Genomic DNA, 23,278 nt, shown 5'->3' on the forward strand with positions numbered 1-23,278 from the left:
AAGACTCTGATCATCTCTCCTTTGAATCTTTTTAGACTTGTCTGCCCAACTAGAGAGCCTCGATTGGCTACGGAGCATGTGGCTGGGATTCATCAACTGCCAGAGGCGCCATCCCGGTGGTTCGCCTGCATGACATCCCGAACCGTGTCAGAGGAGGTCGCTTTGACATGGCGTTTGCCATGGTGTCGCCATGGCGTTGGCTTCTGCGCAAGCCCATTCTGGCCACTGAACTTTGGTTCCATTCCCCATGGATTTTCAGCCACGGTGCACCCTAAGGGATTATGAACGCCTGATTGAGGATTTCTTCAGTGCCTGCTAACTCCGTAGCCTTTATCTCCTAGGCCGATGATATAGTAGCCAAAGTGTTTTCTGGCCCGTAGTTTGTAATAGGTGATATTAGCAAACTAATTTCTCATGTCTTGAGTGATTTTTCTTTGTTTCGTATTCCACATTATACACATCACTTCAGTCTGTGTTTGCTTTGCTCCTGTAGGCGACACACATTGTACCGGCTTTTACCTCTTCGGGTTTATTTTGCACACTAGAAGCGACACCCCTCTGGTATCGGCTATTAGAGCCAACAACCGAGCAAATTGGTTGTCCAATACTAATCCAAACGCTAGGGTAATATTCCTTCAAATATTCCCTATTTGATTGCTCTGCCGAATTCTTCTTCTCCTCTCAGTGTCTACAAAATGTAAGTATTACCAGGCGCACAACGTTTGATCCGATAAGGTCTCTCCCAATTAGGTGACCATACTGGCTCTCTTGCTCTTAGCCATCAAGGGTAATCCATCCCTAGCTTTCTCCGAAGTCTTATTGCCATTAATCATCATAAGTCCATCCTAACCCAAATACCTGACGCCATTCAACAAAAGAAACGAGAACTGTTGGCTAAAGTCAGAGAAGGTAGAGCCATCCGAAGTAGCCTCGAGAGCATTCTTGGATTAGCCAAAGAAGGTAAACAACAGATCATGGGAGCTGATGCTATTCGGCTAGAAATATTGAGAGCGATCCATGATGTTCTAGACTTGAAATCTACATGTCAACGCGTATCTTGTGTAGAATCGATCATACTCTTCGTTATTTAATTGTGCTTCTTGTTTCAGCTAAAGAGCCTAATTTGATACAGCCGATCCTAGACTTCTAATCTTAATCTAATTAAGTCTGAAAACATGACCTTTATTAAGTGAATCCCTCGATCTTCTGCCCTTAATTACTCAGCGCCGTATTCTCTTCGGCATTGGTGAAGTGGCGCTTCGCCTTCTATTATTTGCAGTTGCCTTTCGTGCGTCCCGAGGCATCTGCCTCTTCGTCTCATGTCTTCAAATACTAGTCAAGGGCTTCGGCCTCAAACACATCTCCATCCACAATTGTTCCTTTGCTTTCCTCCGCCTGCCAAAACCCTATAGCGGTTTTCTTTCTCCCTTCCGTAGATCCAATCATTCTTCATGGCCGGCGAGGACAACCGAGGAAATCATGTGGTGGAGGAGATCCTGGAGGAGACCATGCTGATGAACCAGCGTCTTCGACGCATGAGGTGAGATTGACATTTCCTATTTATGACAATGAACTATTCTAACTTGCCTATAGGTTTGTTATAAATGACAGTCTTCGTTCGCTCCCTAGGGCCGGCAAGCCCTCTGACGCCGCATCTTCCATGCTGGCTTCGTCATCGGATTCTTCCAACTCGTATAACGGCGATGATGCCCGATGCTTCTTCTGAGAATGGAGGGCAGCCGAGAACCGTTATTCTGAGGTGATTCAGAAAAATGGCCAGCTTGAGATCCGTCTAGGGGTCTTCCAAGCGGCCCTCAATGCGGCTGAGGAGGAGGCCAGCGCCATTCAAGTGCGGCTAGTTGAGTCTGACACCATGGTGGTAGGTAAGATGATTTCCATGAATGCTTCTATTCTGGTTTCCACCATCTTTATCTTGATAGTCTTCTATGATTGTCAGCACTAATGGTGTAGTTGGAATCCCTCCAACTAGCGGCAAACACGACCGTGAACGCCGTCAATGCTTAGGGTTCCCCCATCGATGCTTGTATCCAAGACATCTCAGCCCACGTTCAGGAGATTGCCCTCCACGGTATTCGTCATGGTGCGGCGGTGGCGCTAACCGCAGCGCAAGTCCAAACTAGGTATGAGCTCTACGCCATGGAGACTGGTTTCCCAATGGGCGACGGACCTGAGGAATGTGAGGACTTGCTCAAAGAATTTGTTATGGCAGCGGAGCCCATAGTAGACATCACATCCGCTCAAGATGTGGTGAACAAGGTCTTCGATTAGATTGTATCTAGGGTAATCTGATGAACAAAGACTCCTGTTTTTTCATGAATGTGTCTCAGTGCAATGCCCTTGTGTATGACTATTTTTGTTTTTATTCTTTGCTCTGGACATGATACATATCGTATTGGCTTTCATGTCTTTTAAGTTTCTTCATTTTTTGAACTAGAGGCGATACCTTTCTGGTATCGGCTATTAGAGCCGATGACCAAACGAATTGACTATCAAGTGTTGATCAAATGTTAGGATAATATTCCTTTAAATATTTTGCTGTGGAACTTTTCATATCAATGGTTAAACAATTGATCAACCTGGAGCAAGCATTTCATTAAGTGCAACAAAACTTTGTTTAAGAAATCCATCAATTCTGATCCGCACTTGGGATTCCATTTAGCATTCATACGTCGGCCTAAACCCATACTCAGAACTAATGCTTATTTTTCCTTAATCCAATGGCTGACGTGAATCCGTGACTATTCACTAAAACAAACTCTTAGAGCTGATCACTTGCATCAGTTGTTGGCTTTCATTGCCGATTTTAATGAAGCCTCCTTCCCATAACTTGCTAGAAAAACACTCAAAGTCTCCTAGTTCCCAAAAGACTAGATCGACTGTTGCGATGCTCACAGATTCATCAGCGCGAACCACCTCGACATCATCTTCATGCCACTGAATCAAACACTGATGCATGGTCGATGGTACACAATAGTTCACATGAATCCAATCACAACCAAGGAGCAAACCGTATGACCCTTTTCCATTGATGACGAAGAATGTGGTGAGCAGAGTCTTGCTCCCGATTGTTAGTTCAACGTTTATTGCCCCTCAGGTCTTAGATGCACTACCTCCAAAATCTTTAAGCATCATGTCAGTCTCCATCAGATCTCCTGGTCCTTTGCCAAGTTTATGAAAAATGGTGTAAGGCACAAGATTGACAGAAGCATCTCCATCCACCAATATCTTATTCATCGGCTTCTCATCAACAAAACCTTTCATATATAAAGCCTTTAAGTGCCGATGCTTGACTGGCTTATCAAATATTGCTTGTTGTACAACCATCAACTTGGCAACTATCTCCTCATACTCTGATTCATTGAAGTCCGAATAAACTTCTTGATCTGCCAGAGCTCTGAATTCTGATGGCAATAGAAAAGCCACTTGGATATTAGCCGATGGTTGCTTTGTATCGGCTATTTGTTTAGTATGCCATACTTGAGATTTCTCGAGTGCCTGAGCCTGTTCCAACTCTCTATTCCTTAAGCGTTGCACCTTTATCTTTTGGCTTCTTGTTAAACCTCCTAGACACCATTGGCCTTCCTGCCAAACATATTCTCTCCCGTTACCTTCTTCTTCACAGTCAACCTAGTTTTGGTCAACAACTCATTTTCTAAGCCGACTATAAACACTTCCATTTTTAAAGCGCTGATCCATGTTATTATGATGATATGCATTTTGAGCATGGATAGACCGACGGTTGGTTTGAGATTGCCTAAACTCTCAATATTGATTGCTGCATTCTAAATAGTCATGTCTGATAGGTAACTTCAAACTTTCATTCCAGCAATGTCTGAAGAAAGGACAATTCCAATGTGATTTGGCTTGTTTCCTTTCATACCTCTCTTTCTCCAGTTGACGCTGGTATTCTTGATCCTTTAACCAACACTAATAATCCTTTTCCTTCTACCGCTGCCACTTATTTAACAGGATCCAAGATGTAACTCGTGACTTTATCGTCCTATCTTTTGACATTTCCCCCTGCTCATATCGGCTCTTTTGCTTAGCGTGACGCCTTCTAATCTCTCTGTACTCGTCAGCCGATATTTGTATCTCAGGATCGACTGTTCCAGAGCTTCTCTTGATTTAGTTGATGTTAGGACCTTAGTCTTTCCTTTGAGTAGTCCAGCATCAACCATGTTTTGATCTTTTGGGAAAGGATTATCATCAACCTTCATTTTTTGAGGTGTATCAAACTTGAGCCTTCCTTGCTGAATAGCCCTCTATATATGCTGCCGGAAAATTTTGCATTCATTAGTGGAATGAGAAGTAGCGTTATGGAACTTGTAAAACTTCTTATTCTTCAACTGATCTGGGGCAACATAACATGATTATCGGGTAACTTGATCTACCCCTTCTCAAGCAAGAAATCAAAGAGCTTATCTAATTTTATGACATCAAAGTAATAGCTCTCCTTGACTCATCTTCCCCAAGGATTTGGCATCATTACTATCTTTTTGCCCTAATTCCATTCAGTCGCAGCAACCTCTTCTTCTTCATCTTCATAACCGTCATCGACTGAGTATGGATCGTAAGCTTTGGTCACTATGGTACTCTTCTAAAATTGGGTATCTTTGTGCATACTCTGGAATTGGCTATTGAGCGCTGCCACTCGTTGAGCCAATTGACCCAAGTTATCAAATTCTTATCCCAGCAGCTTCTCTTTCCACATTAGCAGCATTCCTTAAGCAACTAAAGCAACTAGTTGATCATCAGCCAAGTTTAAGGAGAAGCATAAGTTCCTAGTTTTTTGGAACATCTGAAGAAATTCAGTACCCGATTCATTAGTCTTCTACCTTATAGTTATCGAATTGGTTATCTTCTTTTTCCCAATCCCAATGTAAAAATATGTATGAAACTTCTTCTCTAGGTCAGCCCAATTAACAATGGAATTGACTGGCAATGGTGAAAACCAAGTGAAGGCTGACCCTGATAGGGACAAAGAGAAGAAACAAACTCGATGGGCATCCTCAATTGATGCTTCGCCCAATTATATAAGATACCGACTGACATGTTATATCGTGCTTGTACTGTCTTGGTCAGTGAACTTAGCGAACTCTGGGAGCCTGTAATTTGCAAGAAGAGCGACCAAATCATATCATTCTAGATATGGGTATTTGTACGAGAAGGTCACCCCTTTTGGCTTCAGACCGAACTGATTCTTCATTATCTCGATCACCTTCAACAACAACTCATCGGCATTCGAATTTGGATTTCTATGCACCTACTGACCCATCTGTGGATTGAAATCCCATGTGTCTTGGTACCCTGGATTCGAAATCATGTGAAGGCTGTTATAATCTGTGCCATAATGATAACCCTATGGAATTTCTATCTATTGGGTCCTTTGCTGGCTTGCTGCTTGAAGTCTCTGATTATAGACATAAGGATCTATATCTCTACGGATCCTTTGAATTGAGGGTGCTATTTTTTGAGCCGATGACGGTATGTGGCCTGATGTGCCAAAATTGATCACCTAGTTCTGACCTTGCTCCGTCAGCTGTTGCACATGTTGTACTGACAGTCCAGGATTATACTGTATCTAATTTGTAGTAGTACCTTGAGCTTGTTTAGATGAACCCTGAACTGCCTGGATATCACCATTACCAGCTGGTGTTGCTTTTTGATGGCTGGTACTGACTTGATTAGTCCCTTGGGTCGACGAATCTAGAATATTGTAATAAGCCGGCCCAACTTGACCAATTGGAAACCCATGAATCGCTTCTTTCATGGCATCGACATGGCATCATGAACATATTTGTCTATAACTTCCGTAAAAAACGCCTGTCCTCAGCTTCAGTTGTATCCGTCTACCCATGTAATAGAACTCTTGGTAGTGGAAATTTCTAAACAATTGTGTTGTCACGTGTTTTGGTGTTGGACAACAAACACTTGTTCTAAAATTCTTCTATAGCTTTGTTGATGACACCTTTATCTCCATCAGGTAGATCTTCATAATGTATGGTAAGGATGTCGTTGTTGTTGTGAACCATCATGACGATTGTCGAGTCCACCGGGTGTGCTAGAAACATGTGTCGACATGGAATTTCGTCCCGTGCCGAGGACACATGAGCACACCGGCATGTTCCTCCCTAAATTAATGATAAACTTTCTCTCCTTGTCAATTACAGGGTCAAATTGACTGGCATGTCTCGGAAGAAGTGCGTAGGATCGACCCCCCTGCGCTGAAGCTAGGCGGATCTCTAGCTCCATCGAGCGGACCCTTCCGGCTTGCTCGTGTGTCCTCAGCACGAGACGAAATTCCATGTCGACATCAGCATGATAGACCTAGTGAGGCTGAGGCTGCTGCTGCTGCTGAGAGAGACAGCAAAGCTAGAAATAGAACTGCTAAACTTGTATGTGTTTGTGAACCTGAACATATATGCTTTTTACCCTGTGCCATTTGAACCTGTGCCAGCCTTCTAACGGGTCTTATGAACCCTGTGCCATTTCAGGAGAAAGTAGTTTTTGTCTATTAAGCAGTGTTCGTCTACACGGCCGTGTAGACCGATTACTCGGCGTGTAATCGCTACTCGGTAGCCGAACGTGCAGTTTAGGCCATAAACGGTAGGTTACACGGAATCGCCGTGTAAACGGTAAAAAACGGTCGTGTAATCGGTCTACAAGGCCGTGTAGGCGAACACTATTTAATATTTTGAAAATAATTTATCTATGTTATTTTCAAAATATTACAAATGTTTATGATGTGTAATAAGTACCATTAGATTAGTTATGGAATATACTTTCATAATAAAATTATTTGAATATACAAATATTATCTATGTTATAGGAATATATACACATGTTATTATAGTTATTTTTATAAATAAAGTAAAAACGAGTAATCCGTGTAAAACCGTGTACACGGTCTAAACGCTACACGAGACCTCGCCGACTGTCTACCGTTTATCGTTTAGGAAAACATTGCTATTAAGAACATAACATGTCATTTTCATTGAGTCATTGGCATAACCGATACATTTTGATAACAAGTACACAAGATTCACCGACTCTTGATAATTGCATACACAAAGCTAACTAACACAAGTCCATAAACAAGAAGCAAATATTTCGGCAGCATTACTATCTCCCTAAGCTGCTTAACTTGTTCTTCCTGGCTTATTCCCCACAGATCAGCTTCTTTTCGACAATTGGGACTTGCTGCGGCAACTTAGTAGACTCGAAAACAGGTTGATAATCTAAAGGCACCAATTTATTGTCAACCAAGTATTGCTCATATCCTTCTTCCCACTCCCAAAATGGATAACTAGCACCATCCCTCTGTCGCCAAATAAACAGAAACCAATCAAGTCACAAATCACACAAAATACATCACACCGAAATTTACAGCTAACTGTTCTCGCCATTCGAGTTGGACATACATAGAAGCGGTCGTAGTTTTTCTCCGTCTTCGCTATAAAGACCTTGAGAAACCGGCACTTACGGTCCTTGCAATGAACAAGAGGCAGTTCACCTTCGGCTTCGCGGTATTGAGTACTTGATGTTCTCCATAGCCGGCCTTGAGGACGTCGCTGCAGTGCTGTGCTCGATGGCCGGTGTGGAGGTGCTGCTGTCACGCCAAGGCGAGCTGGGGCCGGCCATGGCGGGCGAGTGGGCCACGCAGGCGACGCTCGGGGGGCGGGCGTGGGGGAGCAAGTGGGCGTGCCATTGGGAGGCGGGCGGTCGTGGGGGAGCTAGCCGTGGGGGCTCGCCGTGGGCCGAGGAGGGGGGTGTCGCTGTGGGTGCGACCTTCCGCTCGCTCGGCGTCGGAGATGAACGAGCGCGCCCACGCTCGATCCATTTTGCGTGCCTCCGTTCTGTCCCAGCAGCCGCTCGGTCAAAGAAAAAGATAAGGGATAGGGGGAGAAGGGAAATAAAAGGATCCAAAGGGATCGGACGGTGTTCCATAGTGGCAGAAGCCCCATTGTGGGATAGCATATTACCGAAGCCCACTGGCCACAATGGTCCATTTCCAAAAAAAGCTCTTGGGGACCTGTGGCCTGTTTGGATCCATGGGTTAGAGCTAGTTTGGGCTAGTTGGAGCTCAACTAGCTCTAAAGTAACCAAACAGGAGGGCTTGAGTGGGTTATTTGCAACTAGCACACCCTAAAAAACTATCCCCCAAAGAGGTGATTATTTGGGCTGGTTGGGGCTATTTGAGGTGGGGTCCACTGTTTTCTCTCTACTTTCACCCGCACCAATGATTTGGAAAGCACATTTATTATCATTTTAACCCTTGTATCCAAACATCTCTTAGGCTAGAGTTAGTTCAGGGCTAGTCCTGAGCTACAAACTAACTCTAACCTCTAGCTGTGCTAAGTATCAAACAGGGCCTGTGTTATAGACCTGGTCCACCGAGCCCCTCGGCGTCCTCGCAAATCTGCAAACAGCCCAGCAAGGGTTTTAGAGGGCAACGGAACCCGTCGATGGCGGCGGCGGCTGGCGGCGTGCGGCGAACCCTCGCAGCGCTGCGCTCCGGTTCCCGGTCTACTATCTCTGCAACGCTCTCCCACCAGGCGGCGGCTCGCTCCCCGGAGCTGGCAGCCGCGTCCCTGCCGCGCGCCTCTCGCCGGCGCCTCGCGATCTCGAGGTAGCCTGGAGCCTCTGATTCTCTAGCGGAGCATTTTTTTGTCCTTCTCCTTGGCTCAGATTCGGTGGTGCAGGGTGCCGGTTGCGGCGCTCGGCGGCGTGCAGGGTTCACTGATGCCGATGCACAACGCCACCGCGTCGGCGCTGCTCACCTCCATGCTCGGGCTTAAGCCTGGCTCTTGGGGCTGGCTCTCCGAAGGTAAGTGATTTAATCCGTTTGCTCCATTTCGGTGCCGTGATTCCGTGAATGATGCATGCCATTGAGACTTACTCTATTACATAGAATGAATTGACTGTACTGTATCAGATCAGAATCTGATTGATTCGGTCTCCTCTTCAGTTTGATGTTTGTTATTAATATTGAACATAGTTCCCCTATGTAAGTACTTCGCCTACATTACACTCCTTTAGGCCCATTTGGGATGGTTATTGAGGGTAGGCTAGAAACCAAGGACACTTCAAAAGTTCAAATTTGATTGTATGCCTGAATTAGAAGTATTGTATTAAGGTAGGCTACTGGTTAGTGCTATATGTGTGCCAGTGTAAAAAATTGGATCAAAATGGCCTTGATTTTCTGCCTCTTTAGTAGTGGCATCTTTGGTGGATGGGATCGAAGAACTTTGTTTTATTTGGCATTCTTCTCTTAGTGCTCTGTATGTTTGTCATTTCCTAACAAATATTATCGCCACAATGGTTAGGATGCACTTGTCTGACTAACCGCAAGTTACTGTTTATGGTGTCTACTAATTTAGCATCCTGCTAGCATCATTTGACTAAGTACAGATTGTTGCTACGGCTTTTATTAGAATAGTTTTTTTAGCCAAATACATATTTCTTGATTTTTCTTCAATTGGCAAGCATTTGTTAACATCTTTAAGACTTTACCCCTTTTTTTTTACAATTGCTGTTCATGTGTTGTCACATGCCCCATCTGATCATTTTCTCTGTTTTATTTAAGATTGTTTCTGAGATCTTGAAAAACAACAATACATCTATGAATTGTACTCAAGGGGCATTTGAGGTGTCTACAACACTTTGTGTCAAATTGTTGGTAGACAGTTCCTTATTTGTGTCTGGATCACTCAGTGAAGTTATTTTTTTCTTGCCAAATGATTCCATTCTACTTCTAAATAAGCCTATCTTTACAGACACAAGTTATTGATTGCCTTGGTAATTTATGAATTTTTATGTATGTGCATCTGATTGCCATTTTCAGCAAGCGCTACCCTTTATCTGTTTTCTTTGTATCTATCACAAAGTTTCTGTTCACCTCATTTGCCTTCTTTGTTGTTCTTATCTATATTGTTTGTTGTTTGTTTCCACAGGATTTGCTACACCTCTATAACAGGAATGGTGTATCTGTCACAAGAGCCTGTTTTTTCACCTTTGTACTAGAGGATTCCAATAACACTTCTACATGCCTTGCGGAGTACACCCTTGGACTTTTGCTTTTGGAATCTGTACTAAGATTTGCAACCAAAATCTTATGGTCTCATGTGCCAATTGTCTTAATTCTAGATATACATCCCTTGAATTATTCATATTCCATGTTATCTCCTTTTCCTTGTCTGTTGTGCCATGGAATTCTAATATGACATCAACATGACTAGTATCAAAGATTTGTTATCCGGAGCATCGTGAGAATGATATTTACCCGTTCGTGCACAAAATGCGGTTCAAACGATGCATTCTAAATTATCTAAACTAAGTTTATTTTCTTTGTGCTCTTAACAAGCAGCAGTCAACTAAAATGCTTGATCGCAGATTACCAGATATTTATATCATACGTAACAATATATAAGTATGCAAATTCTATTTGGGAAGATTTCATTTGCATGCCTACGCATAATCTTGAACTGTACATTTCCACCACGAAAGTTCACTTGGAGTGAACGAGTGTGTTAACAGAACTGTGTAACCAACGGAACATTTCCTCCACCGCCAAACCTCACTTGGTGGAGTGAACGAGGGTGCAAACGAAAGTGTGTAACCAACGGGACATTTCCTCTGTCGAGGTTACATGTCCAATCAAAGCAGCATAATTGTGGAACAGCAGGCTCAGGCCATCCGAATGTCCTTGTCTTCACCTGGATGAAGCTCTGGCTCCGATGATCCATCGTCGTCTAAAGCACTATCAAATTGATCAAACAGTAATTGTCGTATCCCTTCCCGAAGCGCTGAAGCTTTTTTATGGTCGAACCATCTGCGTCCAAACTAAGAACCAGAGATTGTGCGTTAGTAGTTAGGAGTCAGCACTATAAGAGAAAAAATAATGGAGCAATGCGATTTATACCATGCCAAGGCCCTCTTTTGTCAACCTCTCTGGTGCCTCTTGAATAAACCTGTCAATATAGTAAACCATAAAGAGGCCACAATCATAATCGTTACGCTGACGTGGCACCTGGCATGTGAAAATAGAAGGTGGCGTTAGAAAAAGATACGTCAAAGAAGAAAACTAAAAGGAAAAAAGAGCTGCTGCAAAGTCATTTTAACAAGTATTTAGAAAACTATGGTTAGAATTCCAGGCTTCTTACCTCAACCTTTTCCCCATTAATATTTCTTGAAAGATGCTTCCATATCCTCCCTGAAAATGGAATATCATAAGAAGAATCCTTCTGTAGGTGCCGCCATTCTGCTTGAATATACCTGTGATAGTGTCGGAATTCGGAACTCATGAAAGTTGCAGCGAGACTGGGCTCAAAACCAAACTCTTAGCATTGTTACACTGGTGATTACATACCTCCTAACAATGTCAAAAAGCTTCTGACTGGAGTGAATACCAAGAGAGTCCAAGTGAAGCATTATTGGCCCAGAATCTGCCTCTTTTGTAGGCATGCAAACAATGATCAAGCTCCAGTGCATCCTAATTTGCATGATCATAATGTGATATCCATTATATACATGACATGTTATACAAGAATACTGTTGCCTAACTGTCAACCAGACTCCATCGACTATTTAGAAAGGTAATCCTTTCTTGCCAATAAGTAAATGTTTACCATTTAGTATTGAAGTATTATCCAGAGAAGAAGCAACTTACGATTCATTAATCGGCAAAATTATGTATGCTTTCTTAAAAATATCTACACTTCTCCACCATCTCCGTAACTTGCTGAATTTCGAATCATGGTCACCCTATTGAGGGAATGATTAGACCAATTTGCAAAAGGTACTAGACAACAATGAAATAAATATAAGAGCAAAAATTAGGCTCTGTTTTCCAAAGAAAAAGACATACAATGTTTTTTTGGTAAACTGTAGATTTCCTGCTCTCAAGATTAAAGGAATTTGAAGCTATCGATGTTTGCAATTTGTGTATTCATCATCAAAGTTACTAAGGATTATTGAGGTATATATACAGTTCGGAGGAAATGTGTGCTAGGAACATTGTACTCGACTAGGAAAATGAGTACAGGAAAAGTTATCTCGACTCCGTGAACTTAAAGGCAGATGATCCTAGCCCAAGGCGTCCAAAATCAGGCACCTGGGAATGCTGCCTTGCCAACATTTTACTTTACATGTATTAATACGGACAAAATGGTACTATGGTTAAACCTGAATTGGATGACATGCCGCATTAAAAATGTGACGCTAGACTACAGTTGCAACTTATTAAGAAAGTGATAAGTGTTTATTCTGCAGGTACAGTGGAACTTCCACATTAAGCAAACTCATGCAAAACAGTGCACAGTATCAAGCTCATGGTATTTCTTTAATTTGGACAGAATCATGATAGCATTGAAACACAATAACCATACCGGTGTGGATAGTGCTTCTTCAAGTTTGCTGTAAAAATAGGTGTTAAACATGTATAAATCCCTGGGAGGTCTTGATTTCTTGAGGTACCTGACATAGCCATAGTCAGGATGGAGTATATAGATATCATTTATTAAAACCTACATGGAAGACATTACTGGATGTTTATAAACCATAGGAGGGACAGCTCTAGTAAATTTGTGATATGTCATAAAGTCACAAACATCTTCCACATAGCATCTCAGTTATTGAACTTCAGCAACTTATCAAACAGTTTGAGGCTACCAATTATTCCCAACAGAAGATGAGTGACAAAATGAATATACTTTGCTTTTAAAATGATGCTTAGACCCAATCAAGTGGCATCTAATTTCTTGCATTCCACAGGCTGTAAGAAATCTCCAGAAGAAAGTGGATAAAAGAGAGAGTACAGAAAGTGGAAAATATTACTTACTGAAGACAAAAATTTATAACAGGTGATTTTAAATATTCTTCTGGTTCAAGACATTTCATGTCAGAGTAGCTCAGTTCAACCGCTTCTGGATCAGTGCTGTTGACAAATATAAGGATATCAGATTGGATGGAGGTAATCTCCCTATGTACATGTACCTCAATGACAAAGAACAATTCCAACCTTGAAGGATAGTGGATCTTTGACTCATCCCTACACAAGTGAAATTTCATCAATATAACACTATCTATAATTGCTCGTCATCTTAAATTATAACTATTTAAACAAATCTTAAACAGGTAGAGATGTCTGCTGGGTTACCACTTGTTAGATATCTGAACATCAGCTGATCTAGCAGGCTCTGTATCATCATCGTCATCCAAGAGAACTACATCCTGAAACAGACAAGACAACTGAAGTTGCACAAATAGTGTAGATTTTTTTTTTGATAATATCAATGAAGCATCAATTATTAACCAATAGACAAGAGTGCATGAATTGGTGCACTAAACATTACAATTCAAATACGTATGCTTTTCTTCGTGTTCTGATTGTCTTTTCTTATTTCAAGTAAATCTGGGGTTTTATATCATTGCATTTTTTGTTGAAAACCAATACTAGTGGATGGAAAATAACCAAAAAAAATGCATTTGCAGTAAAAGGATTGGACCTTAAATGCTAGCTCTCTAAGGCAATGTAGGAAATATTGTTCATACAACTGATTCACCAGGAACAAATATTAAGAAACATGGTAAGTGGAAAATGTATAGCTACCCACAAAATGTATGGTTACCCACCTTTTTAATCTTCAAAGAAGGCGAGGGCTTATTTTTGGCAAGGTTCGACCTGCAAATCAGAATCTTTTTGTCAGAGAAGCACACTGGTTTTATGAAGGTGCTACTTCCACCATGACATGGCAAATCAAGATGCAACTTCATTATTCATATAACAATGAAAACAAAAAAAAAAGAACATGCTTCTGCCCCAAGCAAGTCAAGATAGACATAGACTAGAGATGAAACCCAACAAGAGACAGAAAAATTGAGGGTGTAGTAGGGTCACGAATCCATCAGGCTAATCCAAAGTGTTGGCCAAGAGGCACTATAATAAAACTGAACTATTGAATATTGAATGTTCATGTTGAATGTAGCCGTGAGTATGTTGATGGATTTAGTGAATGTTAAATGGACGTGGAGACATATTCTCCTAGAGCCTGTACATGTATATTGGTATTTGTGTTCATGAAATTTCCGTTAGTTAAATGTTTCCGTGTATAATTAATTAAGAATTTTCATGTTTTTACAAAAAATGCTAAATGAAATAACTCCCACTATAGCTTTTTATAGGTTTTGGAGGAGTCCGCCGCTAAATGTCTTAGCCTGCTATTTGAAACATTGAATGAGATGAATGGTAGTATTAAATCTGAGATCACAGGAGCCTTTGGAAAACTGACACAAAAGGTCTTATTTACAGAATCAAAGTAGAAAAAATAGACATGAAAACAAACCAAAGTTGAGATTCAAACAAAAATTTGTTTCTATTCAGGGTCTCAGACGGTTTATTGAATATGAAAGAAGATATACTAAGATGGGGATACAGTGATTCAATTTCAGTGATCTTACTACTATATAGATGAGAAACAGACCTAAAAAATAAGATATACTAAGATGGCGAAACATGAACAATCAGAATTAAAAAAAGGGAAAGAAACATTTCAAGGAGAGATGTAAAAGAGCACAAAACAGTGAAGCAAATACTATACGATTAAACATCAAGTGTAAAGTAAAACATCTACAGTTTGCAAACAGACAGATTGATACACAAGAATGTAGCTCTCGATATAAAACTGCAAAATGTGAAATACGAAATCAAGTGGATCAAGGAAAAGGCATTACCTCCTGTTACTACCAAAGGTAGCATTGAGGCGTTTAACGACAGTGCTATTCTCCTGTTCATTTATGGTGCGGCTCTTTGGAAGATGAGCGCAAGTTTTTAGTTGAGGACTCGATGACTCTTTTGATATTTGACCACCATTCTTTGGGTAAGCACATTTGGCATGGCTTAAAGAACTTCGTTCTTTATATGCAGATCCCTTAACCTACATACAATCAGGAATGGTAGTCACAAAATCTGTAGAAAGGTAAATCTTAAGGAAGGAGAATATCTGAAAAACGTATCAATGTATCATTAAAAACCTCCAGAGTCATAAAGGCACACCTGGGTATAGGTCTTTGTAGATGTAGTACAACTTGAGTTTGGATAGTATTTGCTAGCCGTACTGTCCATGGTTTCATCATCAGACTCTGCAAAATGGCCACCAGCGTGACTGATTGCACAAGAACAAACTTCCTTAAGGCAGGAGGCAACAAAAAGGAAGATGACGGAGTAGCCAAGGCTAGAATGCATTCATTTGACAACACCATAAGACCTAACAAATAAGTAGTAATCCTTACAGATCAGATGAAATACTCAACATAGATTCTTAGTAACATGCTGCAGGCAGATGTATAAGTTTGTACAGTCCTATTGAACTTATGAGCCAGCCAACAGTGTTTTCCTCTCACAACAAAACAGCACCAACCGGGCTTATCAGCCCAGAAACCAACCAGCGAACAGACTCATGATCTGTCATGACAAAGGAGATCTAAAAGTTTATGAAGTCACTGTGATCCAGCAGGCAGCAGGTAGGTTGTTGAGTTTTTACAAAGACACAAACACGGCATTCCATCCCCTGAAATGAAGTGTAGGAAGATATAAATCTCATGCACATTCCAGTTAGTAATCTACAGTGTTGTTCCAGTAGGATATAATGAGATGATCATTTCTACTAAGTCTAACGTCTATTTTGCTATCCTTTATATTAGGCAGGTCTATGTGTGATTAGCTATAATTAGCACCTGCTATGTATACTTGATTATATTCATTGTATACCCAGCCATATTGGCTATATATATGAAGGTCAACCCCCCCCCCCATATTGGGTGTGAGGTGTCTCTACATGGTATCAGCCGATTAAATCCTATTCTCCCGGTCTTTCCCTCCACCTCGCGACTCCTTCCCCCCACGCGCGAGATTTCCTCTCGCTCGTCCTCCCTCTCTCCTTTCCCATGGACACCTCAGCCTCCTCCTCGGCCACCAGTGTCGGCACCCTGCCCACGACTGCCACCATGCCTGCCATGAGCGCCGGCGCTGCTGCCCCGATCGTGGCTCACAACTACACCACAGTCAATGTCAAGTCCCACATCCCATTTACCCTGGACCTTCAATCCAACTACTCCAAGTGGGCGTTCTTCTTCAAGTCGCTGTGCGGCAAGTTCGGCCTTCGCTCGCACATCGACGGCTCTGCTCCCCCTCGCCCTGATGATCCTCAGTGGGATGCCGCGGAGTGCTGCGTCCGGGGCTGGATCTCCGGCTCCGTCGACGACTCCGTCCTCGACCTCGCCATGGACGGTGCCGATCCAACCGCCCGTGATCTGTGGGTGGCCATTGAAGGGATCTTCCGCGCCAACCGGGAGCCGCGCACCATCTTCCTCCTCAACGAATTTCACTCCATGGTGCAAGATGACAGCACCATATCGGCGTACTGCCAGCGGCTGAAGATCAAGGCCGCTGCTCTTCGCGACGTCGGCCATCCTGTCCAGGACTCGCAGCTCATCCTCGCCCTTCTGCGTGGCCTCAATCCTCGCTTCTCCAACACCGCCGCCGACATCGCCAACTCAGTTGTACTTCCCACATTCGCCAGAGCCCATGACATGCTGGCACTAAAGGAGCTCCGTCTTGCCAACGACGAAAAGACGGTCGCCAGCACCGCCCTCCTCGCCACCGCCGGCTCTGGCTGCACCAGCCCGGGCGGGTGCCGTGCTCTCGCTGCCACAGCCAACTCTGGAGGTCCACACAACCCACACGTGACCGGCTACGGCAGCAACAAGGGCGGCGGCGGTGGCAACAGCAGCTGCAGCAAGGGCAAGGGCCGGCATGGCCAATACCGACCCATGGGTCCCTGGATTTGCTACAATCCATGGGCGCCACAGGGCCCTCCTTCGGCTCAGCAGGGCGGCTGGCGCCCAGGCGTGCTTGGCGCCCCTCCTCAGGCTCACACGGCCTTCGCACCTACGCAGCCCCCGACGACATTTGCGCCACTCCACGTCTCCCAACAGGCTCCCATGTGGAACCAGGATGGTCTTGTCGCTGTACTCAATCAGATGCATCTCCAGGGCCAGCATCCCTGGGTCCTGGATTCCGGCGCCTCCTCCCACATGAGCTCCTCGGATGGTATACTCCTTTCTCGTCATCCTCCTCACTCTTCCAATACCGTTGGCAATGGTCAAACTCTTCCTATTTCATGTCGTGGAGAGTCTGTTCTTCATACACCAGAGTCAAATTTTCATCTAAATAATGTCTTAGTTGTCCCATCTCTAGTCTGCAATCTGCTATCTGTCCGTCAATTTACTAGGGACAACAACTGCTCTATAGAATTTGACGCTCTTGGTTTTTTTGTCAAGGATATCCCGACCCGACGCGTGATGCTTCGCTGCAATAGTGCTGGTGATCTTTACACCTTCCCTGCTGCGTCTTCCGCTCGTAATAGTGGAGATGCCAAGCGACCTGGATTTTTTGCTTGCAGGTACTATAGTGCCGGTGCGTCCTGCATCTTTGCCCTCTGCTGCTGGGCAGTCACACCACAGTTTCATTGAGGAGCTGACCGACGACCCTGCGATATTGTTTCACGGCCCCGTACTGCCTGCTGCTCCACCAGCAGCCGATCCACCACCTGCTGCTCCTCCAGCGGCTGTCCTGGCTCCAGCTGTTGTTCACGCCGCTCCACCAGCTCGAGACATCCGGCTTGTCTACAGCCGGCGTCCCCAGACGCATGACGGGTCCTCTACAGCACCAGGATCGGCTCCTGCACCTGTTCAGCAGCCTCCTGCCCCTGAACAGCAGGCTACTGCTCCTGTACAGCAGCCACAGGTGCCCGCAGCTCCGCCAGCACCTCCCATACAATAGGAACGACGCATCACGCGGACCCAATCTGGGGCCATACCGGTTATGTGGTATGTGGGGCTCTCTGCGACAACCACTCCGTCTCCATTTCCCGCCAACTACCGTAGCGGTTTGGCTGATCCAAACTGGCGTGCGGCCATGGCTGAGTACAAGGCGCTCATCGACAACGGGACATGGCGCCTCGTGCCCCGGCCACCCGGCGCCAACGTGGTCACAGGCAAGTGGATATTCAAGCACAAGTACCACTCCGACGATACCCTCGCTCACCACAAGGCTAGCTGGGTGGTTCGTGGCTTCTCCCAGCACCACAGCATCGACTACGACGAGACATTCAGCCCGGTGGTCAAACCAGCAACCATCCGGGCTGTCCTCAGCATTGCTGCCTCACGCGCCTGGCCTATTCATCAGCTAGACGTCAAGAACGCTTTTCTCCATGGACATCTGGAGGAGACCGTCTACTGCCAGCAGCCCCCAAGCTTCGTCGACCCTGTTTTTCCTGATCATGTGTGTCTGTTGCAGCGCTCCCTCTACGGCCTGAAGCGGGCTCCCCGAGCCTGGTACCAGCGTTTTGCGACATACATCCGCCAGCTCGGCTTTGTCGCCTCGATTTCCGACACCTCCCTCTTTGTCTACAAAGACAGGACCAGTATCGCCTACCTGCTTCTGTACGTCGACGACATCGTCCTTACTGCGTCCTCGACGGCATTTCTACAGCAGATCATTGGGCGCCTCCACTCTAAGTTTGCCATGACTGACCTGGGCGCACTCCATCACTTCCTCGGCATCTCCGTCACTCGCTCCGCCGACGGCTTGTTGTTATCACAGCGACAGTGCGCCGTTGAGCTCCTTCAACGCGCCGGCATGGCTGAGTGTCACTCTACGACGACACCTGTTGACACTCATGCCAAGCTATCCGCCACCGCCAGTGCCCCTGTTGCTGATCCGTCCACATACCGGAGCCTTGCTGGCGCACTCCAGTACCTCACGCTGACTCGTCCTGACTTGGCATATGTCGTCCAACAGGTGTGCCTCTTCATGCATGATCCCCGCGAGCCGCACCTCTCGCTGATCAAGCGGATTCTCCGCTACCTGAAGGGCACTCTCTCCTTCGGCCTCCACATTGGTGTCGGCCCTGTTCAGTCACTGGTCGCCTACTCCAATGCCGACTGGGCTGGCTGCCCAAATTCTCGGCGCTCCACCTCCGTCTATTGTGTCTACCTCGGCGACAATCTGATTTCTTGGTCCTCCAAGCGTCAGACCACGGTCTCCCGCTCCAGTGTAGAAGCAGAGTACCGTGCTATTGCTCATGTGGTGGCCGAGTGTTGCTGGTTGCGCCAGCTCCTGCAGGAGCTCCATGTCTCCATTGCTTCGGCGACGGTTGTCTGCTGCGACAATGTCAGCGCTGTCTACATGACAACCAACCCCGTTCATCATCGTCGCACGAAGCACATTGAGATTGATATTCACTTCGTCTATGAGAAGGTCGCCTTGGGACAAGTTCGGGTTCTTCATGTGTCGTCCTCTTACCAGTTCGCAGACATCATGACCAAGGGCCTTCCTGTACAGCTATTTACTGAGTTCAGGTCCAGTCTATGCGTCCGGGATCCTCCCGCTTAGACTACGGGCGGGTATTAGGCAGGTCTATGTGTGATTAGCTATAATTAGCACCTGCTATGTATACTTGATTGTATTCCTTGTATACCCAGCCATATTAGCTATATATATGAAGGTCACCCCCCCCCCCATATTGGGTGTGAGGTGTGTCTCTACACTTTAGGGTGAAGTCACTTATAAGTTTGAGGGTTGGGCTTATCTGAGAGGTGCCTCACTTAGCCTGGCATGACACCCAATGTTCAGTTAGCTACCCCATCAGAAGGTGCCAAATGATCACACTAGAACACTGTGCATCAAATAGGACTGGGATACATTTCTGCATGGTTATTGTATAGGGACTAAAAAGAAACACATGTAATGCATTTAGTTTCGACCTTTCAGATGTCAAGATCTAAGACTGTTAAAATCAAAGCAAAAGCCAAAATCACATAGAAAATGGAAGTACAGCGGCCTGTTGATAATAACGGACTTGTATGCCTCCTTCTACCTTAACCATGATTGCAGTAGAGATAAACAATGTTGGATGCTCATGTCATCCTAACAACACTAAAGCATTTGAGACCACATAAACCAATGACAGAAACTGTATGTCCATCTGACCTTACTAATAACCAAAAAAATTCGACCTGCCGGGGGGGGGGGGGGGCTAAGACAGCCCCCCTGGGCATTATACTTAATATAGAAGATAACCTTCTCACGCAGGTCGAGAAAACCCCTGAATCCCCTGCCTCACCCATACACAGCAGCCTTGGGATCCATAACCTCGAACTCCTTGGCTGGGCTTTAAGGATCAGATGGCTGTGGGCCAATAAAACAGACCCCTCTAGGCCTTGGGCAGGACTCCCAATTCAAATCCCTCAAAATGCCCAACCTCTGTTTAATGTTGCAGTAGATGCCATTGTGGGAAATGGCGAGAAAATTCTGTTTTGGAAAGATCGTTGGTTGGATGAGCGGATAGCTGAGATAGCCCCTAATTTAGTGAAATCGGTCCATAAGCAAACTGCTAAGAGGAGGACGGTGGCTCAAGCACTCCTGAATCGAAAATGGGTGGCGGATATCAAAGGGGCCCTTACTGTGAAGGTTCTTGAATAGCCTACAGATCTGGGATTTAGTGGATGGATTGACATTGCAGCAGGACGTGCCAGATCAACTTAGATGGAAGTTTACACAGTCTGGTTTATATAGCAGTAAATCGGACTATGCTGCATTCTTATTTGGAACCATTAAGTTTGGTTCCTAGAGAAGGAGTTGGAAAAGCTGGGCACCCCCACGATGAAAGTTTTTATGGCTGGTGTTTCACAACCGGTGCTGGACGGCTGATCGCCTAGCAAAGCGCAGCCTACCCCATCCGGAGGCTTGTCCTTTCTGTGATTAGGCTGAGGAGTTGATTCACCATTTGCTGGTTGGATGTGTTTTCACTCGTCAAGTCTGGGTCATGATTCTTCAGCACCTAGGCCTATTTAACTTGGCACCAGGAGGCACAGAGTCCCGTTCCTCTGGTTTGTGGAAGAAAGCAAGTTCAGCTGTACCAAAAGACTTGCGGAAGGGTCTCAATTCCCTGAAAAAACCCGGTGGCTTAGGAGATCTGGAAACACCGTAATGCATGTGTATTTGAGAAGCTGAGGCCAAATGTGCAGGAGGTATTTAGGGCTGTTAACACGGAATGTGGTTTGTGGTGTATGGTAGGTGCCTCTAAGCTCCGTGATCTCCTGGCCAGGTCACTGACCTCTGGAGTTTAAGTTCCATAGAGGTTCTGGTCGTCTGTTTTTTAGTACTTGTCGTAGCTGTAACCTAGTTCTGTCTGTGTGTGTGAGGGGGTGGGTGGGTGGGGGGTGGGGGGTGGGGGGGGGGGGGGGGGGGGGGGGTTACTCGGTAAGGTTCTTGCCAGACTTGTGTACTAGTTTTTATCTACCTTAATGAAATGACACGTAGGTCTCCTGCGTAGTTCGAGAAAAAAAAACAGCGGCATCGTTGCCCATGTGAGACTGGGCCGGCTTTAGACCTGTGCTTTGACATGGGACAAACGAGCGGAATTTTTTAACCTCAGCAGCCCGCCTGAAATTCACTCCCACGGGGAGTCGAACTCAGGACATGAGGAGTGCTACTGAAGCCACCTAGCCAACTCCGCTAGAGGCTCTTTCGCGATCTTACTAATGACAAGCAATTGCAAACAAGGAACATAACCAATAAGGCCTAAAAAGGAAACAGAAAATAACCAACATGGCCTAAAGAAGAAACGGACCATAACGAACAAATAAATGCATAAATCTTACTGAAGTCGAAGATTTCGCCCCTGCTGCCACCAGTACACTTAACTTTCACTGCCTGTCTCAAAACCATGTCATCCTAACATAATTAAAAGGAAACGTAAGGTTGCTACATGGGAGAAAATGAAACAAGCTAAAAATACAAATGTACTTGATGCAAGCCCAGAAAACAGCAATATGTGATCTCAAGGTACTCTTTTTTATTTACTCATGTTAGCCATTCTGATCATAAAAACAAAAACTCTCCTTTCAAGCCCAAACAAACATCATCACGGGAAAGATGCTTATATATCCACTTAAATCTTTTATTGCTAATCCATGATATTATCATTTGGATCTTTCAATCTCTCAATGACATAAGCCAAATTTTATTATACTTTCGTTTATCAGATACAAGCAAACATCTCAATTTATCCACTGAGGAACTGAACCTAGCCCATTTGCTGAGTAAAATGTGTATTCAGATTGAACTCTCCAACTCCAATTTGGATGGCTATTTCTTCTAAATGAAAAAGACACCTCGTTTCTCCTAGGATGATTCCAATTACAGATGTAATTTCAATTGCTCGCTGAAAGCAACGAAAAAACACAATATTTATCCAAAACCTTACACTAAACCCCAACATTTGTGAAATCCTTGAGACACCCTAACAGATGATTCATGCAGCCCAATCACTAACCCAACTGTCCGTAAGCCTGATATCAACCGAACCCAAAACAGAAAGGGGGAAAAACACTGAAGCAAACCACTGTCAGTAAGCCTGATATCAACCGAACCCAAAACCAGAAAGGGGGGAAAACACTGAAGCGAACCCGAAACTACTACGCAAAGCCCACATTTTCCTCACCTTCCACTGTCTGGCCCTCCGTCGTTCCAGCTCCTTCTTCATCTGGAGGACGCGTGCCTGCATCTTCTCGCCACCATCCGGCGTCCTCTGGAGTATACCCTGCTTCGCCATCCCTTCGCAGCGGCTAATATGGACCTGTAATTGTTGATCATTCATGTGCAAGAATTCCGCCGTGCCTCCGCCATGGTCGCTGTCGGCGTCGGCGTCGGCATGCGCCGCCGCCGCGGGACATGGCGTAACGGACGGAGAGGATGAGCCGACGACCTCCGACTCCACCGCCGGGGAATCGGGGGGCATCGCCTGTCGCCAGTCGATGATGATTCCGCCGTTCTGCGCGGACATTGCCGGGGCGCCGCCGGGTGGGTGGGGCGGGGGCGGGGCCGCAGGGGAGGCTTCTGTTCAGGCGATCAAACGGGGCCAGGGGGAGGGTTTTCTCGGATGTCTCCGAAGTAACTCAGGTACCGTTCCACCTCATTTTGTAAAAATTTTCGAGATTTCCCCGTCGCATCGAATCTTTAGACGCATGTATGAAGCATTAAATATAAATAAAAAATAAAACTAATTATAAGTTTTGATGAAATTTACGAGACGAATCTTTTAAACCTAATTAGACTATGATTGGACACTAAGGCGCCGTTCGCTGGTCTGATTTTTTCGACCAGCCGGCTGCTTCTCTCACAAATTACTGTGCA

At 45.0% G+C, this 23,278-nt stretch overlaps 2 protein-coding genes across 3 annotated transcripts; one reads left to right on the forward strand and one right to left on the reverse strand.

Moving 5' to 3' along the window:
• The first annotated feature begins 8,415 nt into the window (after positions 1-8,415).
• On the forward strand, positions 8,416-10,284 carry LOC136452935 (protein NUCLEAR FUSION DEFECTIVE 6, mitochondrial-like). Its single transcript, XM_066453503.1, has 3 exons — positions 8,416-8,650; positions 8,724-8,848; positions 9,975-10,284. The coding sequence occupies exons 1-3, from the start codon at positions 8,487-8,489 to the stop codon at positions 9,992-9,994; spliced, it is 309 nt and encodes a 102-aa protein (XP_066309600.1). The 5' UTR covers positions 8,416-8,486; the 3' UTR covers positions 9,995-10,284.
• A 149-nt stretch (positions 10,285-10,433) lies between these two features.
• Positions 10,434-22,985, reverse strand: LOC136450425 (ubiquitin-like-specific protease 1D). 2 transcript variants are annotated; one of them, XM_066450851.1, is made up of 14 exons: positions 22,587-22,985; positions 21,745-21,817; positions 15,074-15,159; positions 14,752-14,954; positions 13,654-13,702; positions 13,178-13,251; positions 13,040-13,069; positions 12,860-12,955; positions 12,408-12,495; positions 11,690-11,784; positions 11,390-11,512; positions 11,184-11,295; positions 10,943-11,050; positions 10,434-10,863 (listed from the first exon to the last, which is right to left on the reverse strand). In XM_066450851.1, the coding sequence occupies exons 1-14, from the start codon at positions 22,926-22,928 to the stop codon at positions 10,708-10,710; spliced, it is 1,635 nt and encodes a 544-aa protein (XP_066306948.1). In that variant the 5' UTR covers positions 22,929-22,985; the 3' UTR covers positions 10,434-10,707. The 2 variants fall into 2 exon arrangements, with proteins under 2 accessions (XP_066306948.1, XP_066306949.1); XM_066450852.1 differs by having other exon boundaries at positions 15,074-15,587; positions 22,587-22,649.
• Positions 22,986-23,278: the final 293 nt, after the last annotated feature.

This window comes from Miscanthus floridulus, chromosome 5 (assembly GCF_019320115.1).
Source record: "Miscanthus floridulus cultivar M001 chromosome 5, ASM1932011v1, whole genome shotgun sequence".
NCBI classification, from domain to species: Eukaryota; Viridiplantae; Streptophyta; class Magnoliopsida; order Poales; family Poaceae; genus Miscanthus; species Miscanthus floridulus.